The sequence below is a fragment of the Leptopilina heterotoma genome, unplaced genomic scaffold (genome assembly GCF_015476425.1).
Source record: "Leptopilina heterotoma isolate Lh14 unplaced genomic scaffold, ASM1547642v1 Lhet_183, whole genome shotgun sequence".
Lineage (NCBI taxonomy): Eukaryota > Metazoa > Arthropoda > Insecta > Hymenoptera > Figitidae > Leptopilina > Leptopilina heterotoma.
Window position 1 is genome coordinate 1,575,015 of NW_025110901.1, and position 16,754 is coordinate 1,591,768.

The 16,754-nt window shown below is 20.2% G+C and overlaps 1 protein-coding gene across 3 annotated transcripts in view; it reads right to left on the reverse strand.

Annotated features, from left to right (window-relative positions):
- LOC122500363 overlaps window positions 1-16,754 on the reverse strand; it is a 524,819-nt gene that overhangs the window by 111,246 nt on the left and 396,819 nt on the right. For all 3 annotated transcript variants that reach the window (XM_043609264.1, XM_043609265.1, XM_043609263.1), the window contains one exon: window positions 12,467-12,636. In XM_043609264.1, coding sequence (XP_043465199.1) covers window positions 12,467-12,636 — 170 coding nt within the window. The remainder of the gene's footprint in view (window positions 1-12,466; window positions 12,637-16,754) is intronic.

A 16,754-nucleotide genomic window follows, 5' to 3' on the forward strand; every position in this document is an offset into this window, starting at 1 on the left:
TCATAAAATTCATTTGCTTTCAAAATTTTGAATTAAAATTATTAAAAAAAACTCCATTAGTTTAAAAAAAAATTCTTTTTTTGGGGGAAAAAATTTTGTTCTCTTCAAATTTAAATTCTCTTTCAAAAGAAAATTTAATTTCTACCCCTTTTTTAAAAAAGGAAACTGGACTAAATAATTTTATTACTAAAAAAAAAATAGAAAAACTGCGAAAGTTAAAAAAAAATATTTTTTTTTGAAAAAAAAAATCTTTGCATTCAGAGAGAAGTCGAAACGGAAACAAAAACAAATCGAAAAAGGAATTTTGTTAAAACTTCTTTATATATGTTTTGAAGAAATTAATGATGGCGAAGAGACACAAATTGTGCGCAAAGTTTCGTTTATTTCCAAGTTCGAAAGTGCTCGTCCGGATTTTTATTCGATTTTCTCGTAAAATTCTTACTCTTTCCTCAAGTACTTCTCTCTTAACGGTGAAAAGAAGTCATCCGAAAGGAAGGACACAGAAAGGGAGGAAATTTTATTCGTCTCGCCAAGATGAGCACTCTCCACGATTTTCCTTAAACTGCATTTTTTTTCTTTCATTCTTTCTTTCTTTATTAACACAATCGGAATGTTAACAGAAGGAAAGATCAAAAAAATACTTTTTTCCCTTCAATGGCTGCAATTTTATTTCAATTTTCTTTTCTTGTTGTATTTTTATTAAAATTTTCAGTTAATATTATACTTTTCGATTTTTTATCTGTATTTATAATTTATTTTCTTTCTTTACTAATACAATTTGGAATATTAATGGAAGAGAATATTAAAAATAGGATTTTTTCCCTAATTCTTGCAATTTTACTTCTATTTTCTTTTTTTTTGGTAAATACTCAATTTTTCGATTAAATTATTCAATTAATAATTAATTAGCTCAAGGACAATAAATGGGTAACCAAAAACAGCAGAAAATAAATTATCTTCTGATTTTTGTTACCTATTTATTGTCCTTTTTGTACTTCGTATTTAATTGTTAAATTATTCGAAAACATCAAAAACTTCATTTTTAAATAAATATTTACTTATTATTTTTTCATAAAAATTAAAATTTTTTTTAATTTTAAATTCATTAACGTATAAGAATATTTATTGTAAAACATAAAGATATCGATCACTCCGAGTCTTCGACTCGGAGCAATCGATATCTTCATGTTTTATAATAAATTAAAACTTGACAAAATAATTATTTTTTATTATAAAAATATTGTTTTACTGTAACTTTTTCAAAAATTATTTTCATTATTTCTATTCAATTATTCATTTCTGGAATTTTCAACTACAATTCTTTTTTAAATCAATTTTTTAAAAATAATTTTTGAAAAAGTTTTTTGAGAATTTTCAAAAACCTTTTGTTTACAATTTAATTTTACGAAATTTCATCGATTATTCGGAAATTTTTCAATTAAATATGTTAGAAAAGAAAAACTTCAAATAATTAAAAAAAATTCAATTAAACTTTTTGAAAAAATTAATTTTACATAATTATTGATTAAAAGTGTGAAAAATTCAGAATTTCAAAGTTTTTAATTTGAAACTTTTTTGAAATTCAATAATTTTTGAAAATTCACGCTATAATGCTTTTAATGTTTAATTATAATCAAAAAATTTTAATTGAAATTCATTTTTATGAAATGAAAATCAATTTTTATTAGAAAAATCTACAAGAATTCAATTATTTAAATACAAAAATAAATGTTTTATTAAATAATAAAATGTTTCTTAAAATTGAATTACCATAAAGAATTTTATAAACAAAATTTTAAATACTTGAATTATCTTGATAAAATTTTTAAAAATAATTTAATTTTTCGAGAAATTTGATTAAAATTGTATTAAAAATAATTGAACTTAGCCAAAGAATTTTAAAAGAGTTTTTGAAAATAATTCAATGCCTGAGAAATTTTAATTATTTATGAAAGTAATTAAAAGTTTGCGCAAAATTTTATTAAAATTTTTTAAAAAAATTTAATTAAAGTAGTAGATGTTAAACAGCATTGAATTGAGGAAATTTTTTGAAAATAATTGAAATTTTGCCAAGAATTAATCAACAATATTTTTGAAAATAATTGAATTTTGGAGAAGAATTTTATGATTTCTAAAGATAATTGAAATTCTGACCAAAAGTTTTGAAATTTTTAAAATAATTGAATTTTTGCTTAGAATTTCTAACAAAAAAATTAGAAAATCATTAAATTCCTGCATAGAATTCAGTAATGAAAATAATTGAATTCCTAGAAAAAATTCTATTATTCATAAAAATAATTGAATTGATTTGATGAATTTTATTAAAATCTTGATAAATAATGTAATTCTTTTGAGAAATTTAATTTAAATTTTATTAAAAATAATTGAATTTCAACGAAAAATTTTATTATTTATGAAAATAATTAAAATCTTTTGAAGAATTTTATTAAAATTTTTGAAAATAATTGAATTTTGGCGAAGAATTTTATTATTTACAAAAAATAATTGAAATTTTGACGAGAATTTTTGTAAATTTTGAAAATAATTGAATTTTTGCGTAGAATTTCTAAAAAACATTTTGAAAATAATTAAATTCCTGCAAAGAATTCTATTATTAATAAAAATAATTGAATTGATTTCATGAATTTGATAAAAAATTTTAACGAAAAATTTTATTATTCATAAAAATAATTGAAATGATTTGAAGAATTTTAATAAAATTGTATTTAAAATAATTTAATTAAAAAATAATTTAAAATATTTTAATTTAATATTTATTATTCATGAAAATAATTGAACTTCTACGAAGAATTCTATTATTCATAAAAATAATTAAATTGATACAAAATTTTAAATAATTGAATTATCTTGACAAGTTTTAATGAAATTTTTAAAAATAATTTAATTTTTCGAGAGATTTAATTAAAATTTTATTAAAAATAATTGAATTTCAACGAAAAAATTTATTATTCATGAAAATAATTGAAATCTTTTGAAGAATTTTATAATTTATGAAAATAATTGAATTTTAGTGAAGAAGTTAAAAGAAATTGAAAAATAATTGAATTGCTAAGAAGAATTTGATTATTTATAAAAAAAATTGAAATCTTCAAAAGAATTTTATTAAAATTGTATTAAAAATAATTTTTAATTGCAATGAAAAGTTTTATTATTCATGAAAATAATTGAAATTTTTCAAAGAAGTTCGTAATTTATGAAAATAATTGAATTTCTACGGAGAATTCTATTATTCATAAAAATAATTGAATATAAACAAAATTTTAAATAATTGAATTATCTTGACAAGTTTTAATAAAATTTTTTAAAAATAATTTAATTTTTCGAGAAATTTGATAAAAATTGAATTAAAAATAATTGAACTGGAAAATTTTTGCAGAATTGAAAAATAAAAAAAAAATAAAAATAAAAATTAATATTCCAGAATCAAGTGATAATTGAATATTCCTAAAAGTATTTATTTTTTAATAGGTTAATCGCATTTTTACAAATGTGTTTTCAAAAATTCATCTACTAATGTAGATGGTATTTCACAGAGTATTGCATGTCATGTCGAGTAAAGTCTGGGTACTTATACAGTGAAGTACTTAACTCGACTGCGAGTGAAATCAGTCTCCGACATCTAGTGGTCGATTCTGGTACTGACCACAGCTGTTTCTAAACTTTCTAACGCACTGAACCTAAAAACTCCATTTTTTCTACAAAAAAGTACAAAAACAATTCCAAAATACCAGAAAATACTCAAAAACATCATTTTTTCCTTCAAAAAGTGCCTATAAAAAAATTTATACGAACCACAAAATAGCTAAAAACAAACTTGAGGAAAATTTCTGAAAATAATTGAAATTTTGACAAGAATTTTATTAAAACTTTTAAAAATAATTGAATTTCAATACAGAATTATATTTTTTGAAAATAATTGAAATCTTTCGAAAAAGTTTCTAATTTAATTTTTGTGTATAAATAAATAAAATAAATTTATAAAAATAATTGAATTCCTATGAAGAATTTTATTAATATTATGAAAATAATTGATTTGCTATGAAGTATTTTATTATTTATAAAATTAATTGAATATAAACAAAATTTTAAATAATTGAATTATCTTGACAAGTTTTAATAAAATTTTTAAAAATCATTTCATTTTTCGAGAAATTTGATTAAAATTGAATTAAAAATAATTGAACTTAGCCAAAGAATTTTATTAAAATTTTTGAAAATAATTTTCATTTTAAAAAGTTATTAAAGTAGTAAATATTAAAAACCATTGAATTAAGGAGAGTAATTTAATTTTGGAGAAGAATTTTATTATTTATAAAGATAATTGTAATTCTGGTGAGAATTTTTGTAAATTTTTTAACATAATTGAATTTCTGAGAAGAATTTTATATCATTCATTTTAAATAATTGAATTCTCCTGAAAATTTTATTATTTAGGAAAATAATTGAATTCTTGTGAAGAATGAAAGAAAGAATTCAAGAATTTCTAAATTTTTTTAAAAATAATTGAATTTCTGAAAAGAATCTTATTTCATTCCTTTTAAATAATTGAATTCTCCTAAAAATTTTATTATTTGGGAAAATAATTGAATTCTTGTGAAGAATTTTATGAAATTTTTTTTCAAATAATTGAAATCCTGTAAAGAATTCAAGAATTTTTCAATTTTTAAAAAAATAATTGAACTTCTGAAACGAATCTTATTTCATTCTTTTTGAATAATTGAATTCTCCTAAAAATGTTATTATTTAGGAAAATAATTGAATACTTGTGAAAAATTTTATGAAATTTTTTTAAAAATAAAATTGATAATTGTAATTCTGGCGAGAATTTTTGTAAATTTTTTAACATAATTGAATTTCTGAGAAGAATTATATTACTTTTAAAAATAATTAAATTCTTGAATTTATTCAAGAATTATATTCAAATTTCTTTTCAAATAATTGAATTCTCTTGTGAAATTTTTATTGAAATAGTAGATATTGAAAATAATTGAATTTTGACAACCTTTTGAAATTAATTAAATTTCTACGAAGAATTTTATTAAAATTATTTTGAATTATTTTTATTATTATTATTTTGACCATTGAATTGAGGAAAGTTTTTGAAAATAATTGAAATTTTACTAAGAATTTTATTAAAATTTTTAAAAATAATTGAATTTTTTAGAAAAATTTTACTACTTTTGAAAATAATTGAATTTTTGCAATAATTTGATAATTGCTTTAAAATTCAATTTCTTTAGTTTTTTTTAAACTAAAATTCTTCTGTAAATTCATTATTTTTAATAATCAATATTAAAAAATGTAATTGGCTTCAGAAGAATTTCAAAAATCTACGTTCTTTAAGATTTCTAATTAAATTAATTGAAAATTGAAATTTTACAAAATTGTTAACGCCGCACTGTTTTAAAATTGAATTAATTATGAAATATTTAAGTAAAATTAGATTTCAAGGATAACTTTAGAAAATAACAATTTTTCAGGATTTCGATCAAAATTCCCTGACTTTTCCAGGTTTATAAAATTCCCTGACATTTCCACGTTTTCCAGGTTGCGTGGCAACTCTGATTATTACGTTCAAAGCCGAAAGGTACGAACAGTGCATAATAAATAATTATAATTATTTAATATTTAATTAAATTCTTCCCGTGGAGAAATAAATTAAGATCTCAATTTTAATTAGAACTACCAGATGCATTTTTCCTTTTTTCTCGTTTTTCATTTTTTTTTTTTTTTTTTGTGAATATTTATAAATTAAAAAAAAAGAACCAAGAGCAGAGAGTCACGTCGGTGGGATGTTAATGAGAATAAACATCTTTTATTCATTCCGTATTTTCCATCAGTGACGTTCCTCGTGTCTATAGACGCATTTAAGTTAAGCCAGAGGATCGACCTCTTGGGGCATCATCGTCTACCTTGATTCATTCGAGCACTATGTAACTATGTATGCTTTACTCTTTTTCTAGCGCTCAAAAAAAAAAAAAGGAAAAAGGAAAAAATTCCCTGGAATCTTCTCGGTTTATCCCTCATGTATATAAAACTATATAGATACAAGAAACTTTACAATTTCTTGTCTACAACTAATTTACGGACAAATTTCTCCCTATTACTTTAATTAGAAAATGTAATTATGAACTTTAATTAGAGAATTATTATGTCGTTAAGAAAATTATAAAAATTCAGAACAAAAAAAAAAATGGAAGCAATTCAAAATTTTTGTTGAAAAAGAATAGAAATGGGAAAAAAATAAAAATACTTTTTCCATGAGGAAGCAATTGATGAAAAATAAAAATAGAATAAGAAAAAAAATAAAAATAGATAAAAATAGAAAACAATAAAAATAAAATAAGTAAAAAGAGAAAGTTATAAAAATAGAATAAGTAAAAATGGAAAGAAATAAAAATAGAATATAAGTAAAAATTGAAAAAAAATAGAAAAAGTAAAAAATAGAAAAAGATAAAAATAGAGAATAATAAAAATGAAAAAAGTAAAAATTGAAAGTAATAAAAATAAAAAGAATAAGAAATAGAAATGGAAAGAAATGGAGTAAGTAAAAATTGAAGAAAATAAAAATAGAAAAAGTAAAAAATAGATAAAGATAAAAATAGAGAACAGTAAAAATAAAATAAATAAAAATATAAAATATAAAAATAAAATTAGTAAAAATGGAATAAAATGAAAATAAAATAAATAAAAGTAGAATAAGTAAAAATTTAAAAAAATAAAAATATAATAAATAAAAAGAAAAATAGAAAAAATAATAGTAGGAAAAGTAAAGTAATAAAATTTAAAAAAAAATTCTAAAAAAGCAATAATTCTCTAAAAAAAGTAGCCACAAATCCTTCAGTTTCATAAACAACTGTATGTACCACGTCTCAACTACAATTCCCCAAGATAAATTTATAATCCAATTGTAGGTGTTGAATTTTAATTTCAAAGATAAATTGAATCCATTGTGGAAAATTTAGAGCTAATTCTTCTTTTTGAAATTAATAATAAGAGAAATTTTGCCACGATTTAATAATTAAAGGAAAATTATAATTTCCTGTTAATTGTATAATTAATATTTCAACAAAAATGCAAAATAAAATAGAAATAAAACAATAAATAAATGAATAAAACGAATATAAACAATAAATAAAAGTAAAGGAGTAAAATATAGTAAAAATAAATAATAAATAAAATGTTAACAAGTAACGAATAAATCAGAGTTGCCACAAAAATTTAATTTCGTTTTTCCCTGATTTCAAGATAGAATTTTGACAATTTTCCTGATCTCTCTAAAAACAAAAATTAAAAAAGTCAAAGAATAAAATTAGTTGCTGTGTCAAACTTTCCTTCCTTATTTTTAAAAATTCCAATAACATTCTTTAAAACAAATTCAATTATTTTTAATTTTAATAGCATTCTAGGAAATTTTTATTCTTTTACAAATTTTCATTTACTTTTTTTTATAAAATTTAATTATTTTTGATTCAATTATCAAAAATAGAATTAAAATACTTTAAAAATCAATTTTTTCAGAATTTTAAAAAATATTTTTCGAAACTTCTATTTAAAAAAAAATTGTAAATTAAATCTTTTTAAAATTTACTAATTAATTGAAAATTCAATAATTTGTTCAATATTATTTTTCTTTTTTTTATTCACGTTTTGCTTTCATTTTTACATTTAAAAATTAATCCAATCGAGAAATTATAGAAAAAGGTAACAAATAACAATAAAAAAAAATAATTGAATTCCAACGAAGAGTTCTATTATTTATGAAAATTATTCAATTGATCCGAAGGATTTTATTTATTTAAAAAAAATAATAATTGAATTGATTCTATGAATTTTATTTAAAATTTGCAAAATAATAGAATTTTTTTGGGAAATTGAATTAAAATTTTATTAAAAATAATTGAATTTCAACGAAAATTTTTATTATTCATGAAAATAATTGAAATCTTTCGAAGAATTTTGCAATTTATGAAAATAATTGAATTTTTCGAAGAATTTTTAAAAAAATGTTTTAAAATAATTAAATTCCTACGAAGAACTCTTCTATTTATGAAAATAATTGAATTGATACAAAGAATTTTATTTTATAAAAATAATGAAAATAATTTCATAAGTTTTATTAAAATTTTGAAAAATAATGGAATTTTTTGGGGAAATTTAATTAAAATTCTATTAAAAATAATTGAATTTAAACGAAAAATTCAATTCTAGAAAATTTCAATTTTTTAACAAATTTTAAATTTCTTTTTTATTATTTTATTTTTTATTATTTTCGAATTATTTATCAAAAATAGAATTGAAGTACTTTAAAAAACCAAATTTTTCAGAATTTATTTTAAATAATATTTTTCGAAATTTCTATTTACAAAAAAATTATAAATGAAATCTTTTCGAAATTTACTAATTAATAAACTTTGTAATTGTATCTCTTTTATAATTAAATTAAAATTGATGCACTTTAGAATTTATTAAATTAAATTTCTTTGAAATTTCGATTTTTTTTTAAACTAAATAAATTTTATAACGAATTGTATTATTTTTCATAAAAATTTAAGTATTCTTAAACGATTGAATTAAAATTTCTTAGTAATCGAATTTTTACATCATTAAATAAAATTAAAATTCTTTAAAATTTCGATTTTTTTTGAAAAACTAAAGAAAATTTACAACGAATTGTAGGTATTATTTTTCATAAAATTTTTTTAAAAATTCAAGTATTTTTAAACAATTGAATTAAAATTTCTTTGAAATCGAATTTTTACAGAATTAAATAAAATTATCTAAATATTGAATAGTTTTTAAAAATTAAATATTGAATTATTATTAAGTTTTTTATAGTAATGCAAATTTCAAGAACTTAGTTTAAAATCTTCTGAAATTTATAATTATTTTTGAAAATTCAAAAATTTTTCAACAAAAATCTCTTTTATTCTAAATAGAATTAATTAACTTTAAGAAAGTTATTTTAGAATTTTGAATTTTAATTATTAATTTATTTTAATTTAAACTAAATTCAAGTATTTGTAGAAATAAGAAAAATTTAAGGCATTCTTTTGAAATTCATTGCGATTCAAAATTAAGTTTTCAATATTTTTCAAAAATATTTTTGATCATTAAGGGGAGGTTCTCATTGCGGGAATCAAAAAAATTTATTTCTTTTTTATTGTATTTTTTGAAAGCTATATATATGTAGAATATGTGTGTATAGCGATTTTTTGATCCGAAGAATATTTTCGTTCTTATGGAGTCTTGAACTCACCGGCGTCCCGAGCACTGAATAACAAATGTCAGGCAAATCGAATCGATTTTTAAAAATTTTGCAAATCTGACCTCAGAATCGTAAAGAGTGACCCTAAATACCTATAGATATTTATCAAATACGCAAATTGAACAAAGAATTGGAAAGAATTTAATTATTGCACAAAAATGTTTCTCAAACTTTAAACGCGTTTTTCTCGAAACAAGATTTTTCAAACTGGTGGGCATCGTAGCGTCTAAACTATTTAGTCAATCAACTTCGGGTTTGCGGCTAATTAAAGGTAACTAAATTCTACTGGGGTTATACCTATAATATGGTAAAATTGTTAACAATAGAGATTTTTACAAGAGGTCAAATATAGAAAAATAATGCAAAAACGCAGTTTTTTTAAAAATGTGTCCGCCATTTTGTCATTTTGTTAACTTTTTAACTATTTTATAGGTATAACCTATTCTTTAGGATGTCATCTTTATAAAAAATTTTGAGTTTTTGTTTTAGACTAAAAATTGCGCAGTGTAGAATGCCCACCGTTTTCCATATTTAAAAAAACATTATTTTCTAGATGCGCCATATTGGCCGCCATTTTGCATTTTTTTAAAAATGAAATATATGTTTTGAAAGTTCAAGAATGTATCTTTATTTAGAAAAAAGAACTACATCGCTAAGTCATAGCCGCTCTTTGCAAAAAATTGTCAAAGTTTGTGTTTATTTTGGCCTTTGCAATGAGAACCTCCCCTTAAACAGCTGAATTCTTCCAGTAATTCTAGAAATTTATTATTTTTCCAGTACTTCTGCAGGGTGGCCACTTTTTTTCTAAAAAAAAATTCACGGTCATTTCCCGGTCCATTCCCGGTCATAAATAATAACTCTGAAAATAAATTATTCCATGAAAGATTGAAAGAATTTCCTGATTTTTAGACAAAACTTTGACTTTTTCTCAAACCCTAAAAATATTTTAGTTTACTCTAAAAATAATTTTGAACTTAAATAGATTTTTTGAAATAAATATTTAATTATTATCCATTATTTTTCCATATAGTAGGTATTCAAATTTCAAAAAAAAATTCAAATTTCAAATCCTTTAAATTTGAATAATTTTTAAGAATTGCTACTGCAACTATTATTAAAAATTATTTTCAAAATTTCAATTCAATTATATTCTAGAAATAACTAAAATATTTCTAAAATCCACTTGTTTACAAGACAATTTCATGAAATTTTGAATAATTTGAAAATTTTTCAATTAAATATTACATATTTAAAAACATAACTAATTTGAAAAAATGTGAATAAAAATATTTCAAAAAAACTAACTTATTCAGAATTTTTAATTAAAATCTTTTAAAATTCAACTTTTCTAAAACTTCAATTTGAAATTTTTTAAAATTCAATCTATAATAATATTAGTAATATTAATTTAACATTCTAAAATATAGAAAAATTTGCTTATGAATAATTGTAAAAAAACTAATTGATATTAATGAAAAATACGGTTTTTTAAAATTTATTTTCTAAAAAAAGAAATTTTATTTAATATTATTGCAAAAAAAATTTTTAAATTGATTTATTTTTCACTATTTTATTAGGATGTGAAATTTTTTCTCTTTGAAATTTTTTTGACATATTTAATTAAAACTATATTTTGTTTAATTATTGTTAGAAATAGAAAGAATTTAAAATTAAATTTAATATTTTCTTTTTCTAAGTCTGTCACGTTGGACAACAAAATTCATAATTTTCTTATAAATTCTAGAAATTGAATATTTTTATAGTACTTTTTATAAAATTCTCTGACAAAATATAAATAGATTTTATAGAAGATCATTCAATCTTTTTTAATGAAATATAGTTAATACCTAAGTCTATTAAAATAAATATTTCTATTTTTTCTCACAAAGTAATGTGTGTTTAAAAAAAAATTCAAAAATCCCGGTCAAGATCAAAATTCACTGTCATTTCCCGGTTTTTCCCTGTCCAAAAAAATTCACTGTCATTTCCCGGTTTTCCCGGTTTCCCGGTCCAGCGGCCACCCTGTTCTGATAAAATTCCCTGACTTTTTCGTGATCTAATTGACGAATTTTATTTTTCCTAAATTCCCTGACTTGTGTCAAACTCTGAAAAAATAAATTAAAAATAAAAATGAATTAAAAAAGTAAAATAAATAATAAATCTTGTTTTTAGACGTATTTTTTGCAAAACATTTTCCGTTTAAATAAATAAAATACAATAAAAAAAGGCAAATAAAAAAATACAGAAATAAAAAAAAATACATGAAATAAAATAAAAACGTGAATAATAGAAAAATACGAAAGCGATAAAAAATAGATAAATTAAGACAAATAAATAAAAAATACGCAAAATAAAATATAAAATTTGATACGTGTAAATAAATGAATGCAAAAAGTAAATAACAGAAAAACAAAAGAAAAATACAAAAGCGATTAAAAATGTATAAACTAAAAAAATTGAAAGAATTGGAAAAATAAAATATAAATAAAAGAATTTAAAAAATAAATAAAAAATATATAATAAATATTTAATGAATTAATTTAATGAATGAAATTTAATGAATATTAAATTAATTGACAATTTTTTCTTGAAAAATTCTGGGAAAATTCAAATAAATATTTAAGTTTTCTCGAAAACAAAATTTCAGAGCAATTCAACAAATGGACTCAATGAATTAAAAAAAAAAAATTTCGCTCAGAAAATCGGAAAATAAAAAAAAAGAATCCTAGAAATCTTTAATATTGAGACGAATCCCTCTTCACCGGAAATTAAAATTCAAGAGGCAATAATTGGATTATAAATTTATCCGCCGGAATCGCAGTTGGCAAAGAAAAGGAAAAGTATATAAAGTGTGATGTACATCTTCGTCCCCATGAGATTTTATGGATGTAAAGACCGCCCATGGGTGTAACGTGATGTCAAGACTCGAATGGAAATACAGAATTCTTTTTTTTTCTCCTGTCGCTAACGGTTTAAATTTGTCGCCTTCTTTTTCTTCCTCTTCTTCTTCCGCAAGAAAAAAAAAGAAATGAAAAGAGACAAGTGGATATATATATATATATATATATATATAGTATATATCTAAAAAAAAGGATGAAAATAAGAAGTAAAAAAAAGAGGGAAAAGAGAATAAAAAGAAAAAAAGAAAGAGAGAAAGAAGTGGAAAAAAGAGAATACCTAAGGAGGGACTCTCGTCGTCTGGAGTGAGACCGATACTAGGTTCCGTGCTGCTACCGCAATCGCCAAGTCCGACGCCTCCGCCGCCACCTTCACCCTCGGTTTCGTGCTCGTCGTATTCTGAGAGCACTTTGTCCAGCAGCTCAATCGATCGTTGCACATCGTCACCTCTGGAACAAACGTAAAATTTCATTCTATAGTGATAATGAGTTTATTAAGTCCATGATCTTATACTGTTAGAATTTATTTGATAAAATAAATTTCCCCAATTTGGTACGATTATTACGAATTTTGTTATTTCTATATCCAAACTCAAAATTCACAACCTCGATCAGGGTTGTCATTAAAATTTAATTTTCTTTTTTCCTTCAACTTTTTCTGATTTCCAGATAAAATTTTCACTTTTTCCCTGAAACTAAAGAATATTTTGATTCACTCCAAAAATTATTATAGATACAGGCCTCGGATCGACTTTAACGAACAAAAAAAGTCGATTTAGTCGATTAAAAATAGAAAAAAAGTCGTTTATTTAATTTAGTGTTGTCACATAAATATTTTATTTTCTATTTCCCTGATTCTTCACTGATTTCTAAATTCAATTAATCAAAACTTGTATAATTTTGCTAAATAAAATATTTAAATACTTCTTATTTCTTTTTTTACCAAGAAATAAAATTTTAAAAATTAAATTCTGAAATTTAATAATTTCTAAAAATTAAAACTATAACCCTTACAAAAATTCAATTATTTTCTAAAATTTTAAACTAAACTTCATTTCCAAATCAATTATCTATATTACTTTTTAATATTTTTCCAAAAATTCTTCAAGAATTCAACAGGGTTGCCACAAATATTTAATTTTATTTTTCCCTGACTTTTCCCTGATTTCCAGAAAAAAATTTCACTTTTTCCCTGACCCTAAAGAATATTCTGATTCACTCTAAAAATTATTAGATACTCAAAAAAATGTTCTATTACATTTATTTACAAACTTCTTTAATTGTAAAATTATTTAGAAACATCAATAACTTCTTTCTTAAATAAATATTTAATCATTATTATTTTTCTGTAGGAATTTAAATTCTTCAAAATATTCAAATTTAAACCTTTTCCAAATTCAACAACTTATGAGAATATTATTACAAAACACGAAGAAGTCTTCTTCATGTTTTGTAATCATTTAAATTGCCATAACATTTTTTAAAATAAGTTAATTATTTACAAAAATCCTAAAAAAATCCTTCGCAAGAATTCAATTATTTTTACAAGAAATACAATTTCACAAAAAAATCAATTATTTAAAAAAAATGTAATAAAATTCGTTGCAATAATTCAATTATTTTTATAAATAATAATAAATCGATTATTCCTTTATTCATTTTTAAATCAACTTTTATTAGAAAATTCTAAAAAAATTCAATTATTTAAATTAAAAAATAAATAATTTATTGAATAATTGAATGTTTGTTAAAATTGAATTCTCATAAAGAATTTTAACAATAAAATTTTAAATAATTGAATTCGTTTGACAAATTTTAATAAAATTTTTAAGAATAATTACATTTATCGAGGAATTTGATTAAAATATTGTATAAAAAATAGTTCATAAAAATAATAATTAAATAAATAATTAAAATTTTCATAAAATAATTGAATGTCGGAGAAAAATTTTATTATTTATATAAATAATTGAATTTCGGTGAAGAATTTTATTATTTATAAAAATAATTGAATTCTTAAAAAGAACTATGTTAAATTTTTTTAAATAATTAAATTCTTGCGACGAATTTTATAAAAATATTTTTAAATAATTGATCATTTTCGAAAAATTTTATGAAATTTTGTATTTTAAATAATTGAATTCCTGTGAAAATTTTATTACTTATGAAAATAATTGAATAATTTCAAAGAAATTTATTAAATATTGAATAATTGAATTCCTGTGGAATTGTGACAAGAATTTTATTAAAATTTTTAAAAATAATTGAATTTCGATTAAGAATTTTATTATTTATAAAGATAATTTAAATTTTGACGAGAATTTTTTTTTAATTTTTGAACATAATTGAAATTTTGCGAAGAATTTTTGTAACTTTTGAAAATAATTGAATTTCTGTAATCATATGTTACTTTTCCAAAATCCAATTGTTTTTTAGTATTTTTAACTGAAATTCTTCTATCAATCTAGTATTTATGAGAATTGTAAAAATTATGTATAAAATAATTTGTAAGTCATAATTTTATGATAGTTTTAAAAAAATTAAGTTCTTTAAAAAGAAACTATTGTCAGAAATTGAAAAAATTGAAGGTTTTGTATTAAAATTCGAGGTAATTTTATAATTTACGAGGCAAAAAGGAAAAAAATTCAGAGTTTTCTCATGAATTTTAAAAATTCAATTTTTTCCAGTACTTTTAGTAAAAATCCCTGACTTTTCCCTGACCAATTTTACTTTCCCTGAATTTTCTCTGATTTCCCTGACTTCCCTGACCTGTGGCAACCCTGATTCAATTACTTAAATACAAAAAATTCAATTTTTGATAATAATTGAAATCGTTCATTTTTCTTTTTAAAGATATTAAGGTAGAATGTATTCAAAAATTTTAATAAATAAATTCGTAAAATTAACTTTTTCAAAATATTTCTAAATAATTTTTGAAAAACGCAATATTTTTACAATTACATAACAATAAAAAAATTCTTTTAAAAAATTTAAATTTGGTAAAATCTTTTTAAAAAATAATTTAAATTTAGTAAAATCTTTGAAAAATAATTAAAATTTGCAATGAATTTTAATAAAATTCCAGAAAAAAATTGAATTTTGCAAAGATTTTAATTAAAATTCATGAAAATAATTGAATTTTTCAATAAATTTAGAAAAAAATTCTGAAAATTGAATTTAGACAAAATTTTTTATTAAAATTCCTGAAAATAATTGAATATTGCAATAAATTTTTTAAAAATTCCTGAAAATTGGATTTAGACAAAAATTTTATTAAAATTCATGAAAATAATTGAATTTTGCAACGAATTTTCATAAAATTTCTGAAAATTGAATTTAGACAAAAATTAAATTAAAAATTCTTACGAAAAACTTTTTATTAAAATTTTTGAATAACAATAATAATAATAATCAAATAATTTCAAAAAAAAATTCAATTAAACTTTTCGAAAAAAATTAATTCTACAGAATTTTTAGTTAAAAGTATGAAAAATTCAAATTTTCAAAGATTTTAATTTTAAACCTTTTGAAAATTCAATTACTTCTAAAAATTCATGCTCTAATGTTTTTAATATTTAATTATTATCGAAATTCTCCGATAAAGAATTCAACTATTTTGATAATATTTTTGTTGAGAATTCAATTATTTTTAATTGTAATACAATTCTTTAAAAAAGATTAAATTATTTTCATAAAATTTTGTTTAAAAAGTAAATAATTTCACATTAAAAATTACAAAAGTCACGAGTAATTGTTTGAATTCATTCTCAAAAGAATTCAATAATTAATATAAAATAAATTAATAAAATACTACGAAAGAATTCAATTAATCAAAAATTTTTTGATAAAATTCTTTATGAAAATTCAATTATTTTGCATTACGATTTTTAATATAAAATTGAATGAAAGAAAATTTTCAATAAAATTCTGTTCATGAATTAAAAAAAATTTTATATTAAAAGTTGTAAAGGTTTGGAAAAATTGATCGAATTGAATTTACTGAATAAAATAAATTCTTCTAGTTACTTAATCCCTTGAAATGAAAACATGAAAGAAAATAGAAAAAATAGATTCCATTTTAATTAAATTTCGATAAGATTTTAGAATTGTTAAGAAGAGAATTTTAGAATTGGAAAGAAGAGAGAGAGAGAGAGAAAGAGTAAGAGAGAGGGTGAAAAATATCTTAGTCTCTTTAGAATCTCTCAAGCTAATCTAATGGATCTTTCAAGATTGCTGAAAATCTAATGGATCTCCCTGTTGATATATTCAGAGCCATGCTAAAGTCTTTTTTAACTCTGAAAGGCTCTTATTTAAATCGTTTTAAATTCCTTTTTGTCAGTGACCGAAAATAACTTGGCATAATAAATGCGATAATATTTCTCGATCAATAACATTCAAGAATCCGCCAAATTTTTATTAATATTTATAAAATTTATTTATACGTATTATTATTTTCCATTTAATTTTGTCTTTATATTTAAAAGTCACGAAACTAGAATTTGGCTCATTATGATATTTGACGTTAAAAAAATTCACAAAGTTTGTATTCAACGATTGAGAACAAAAAT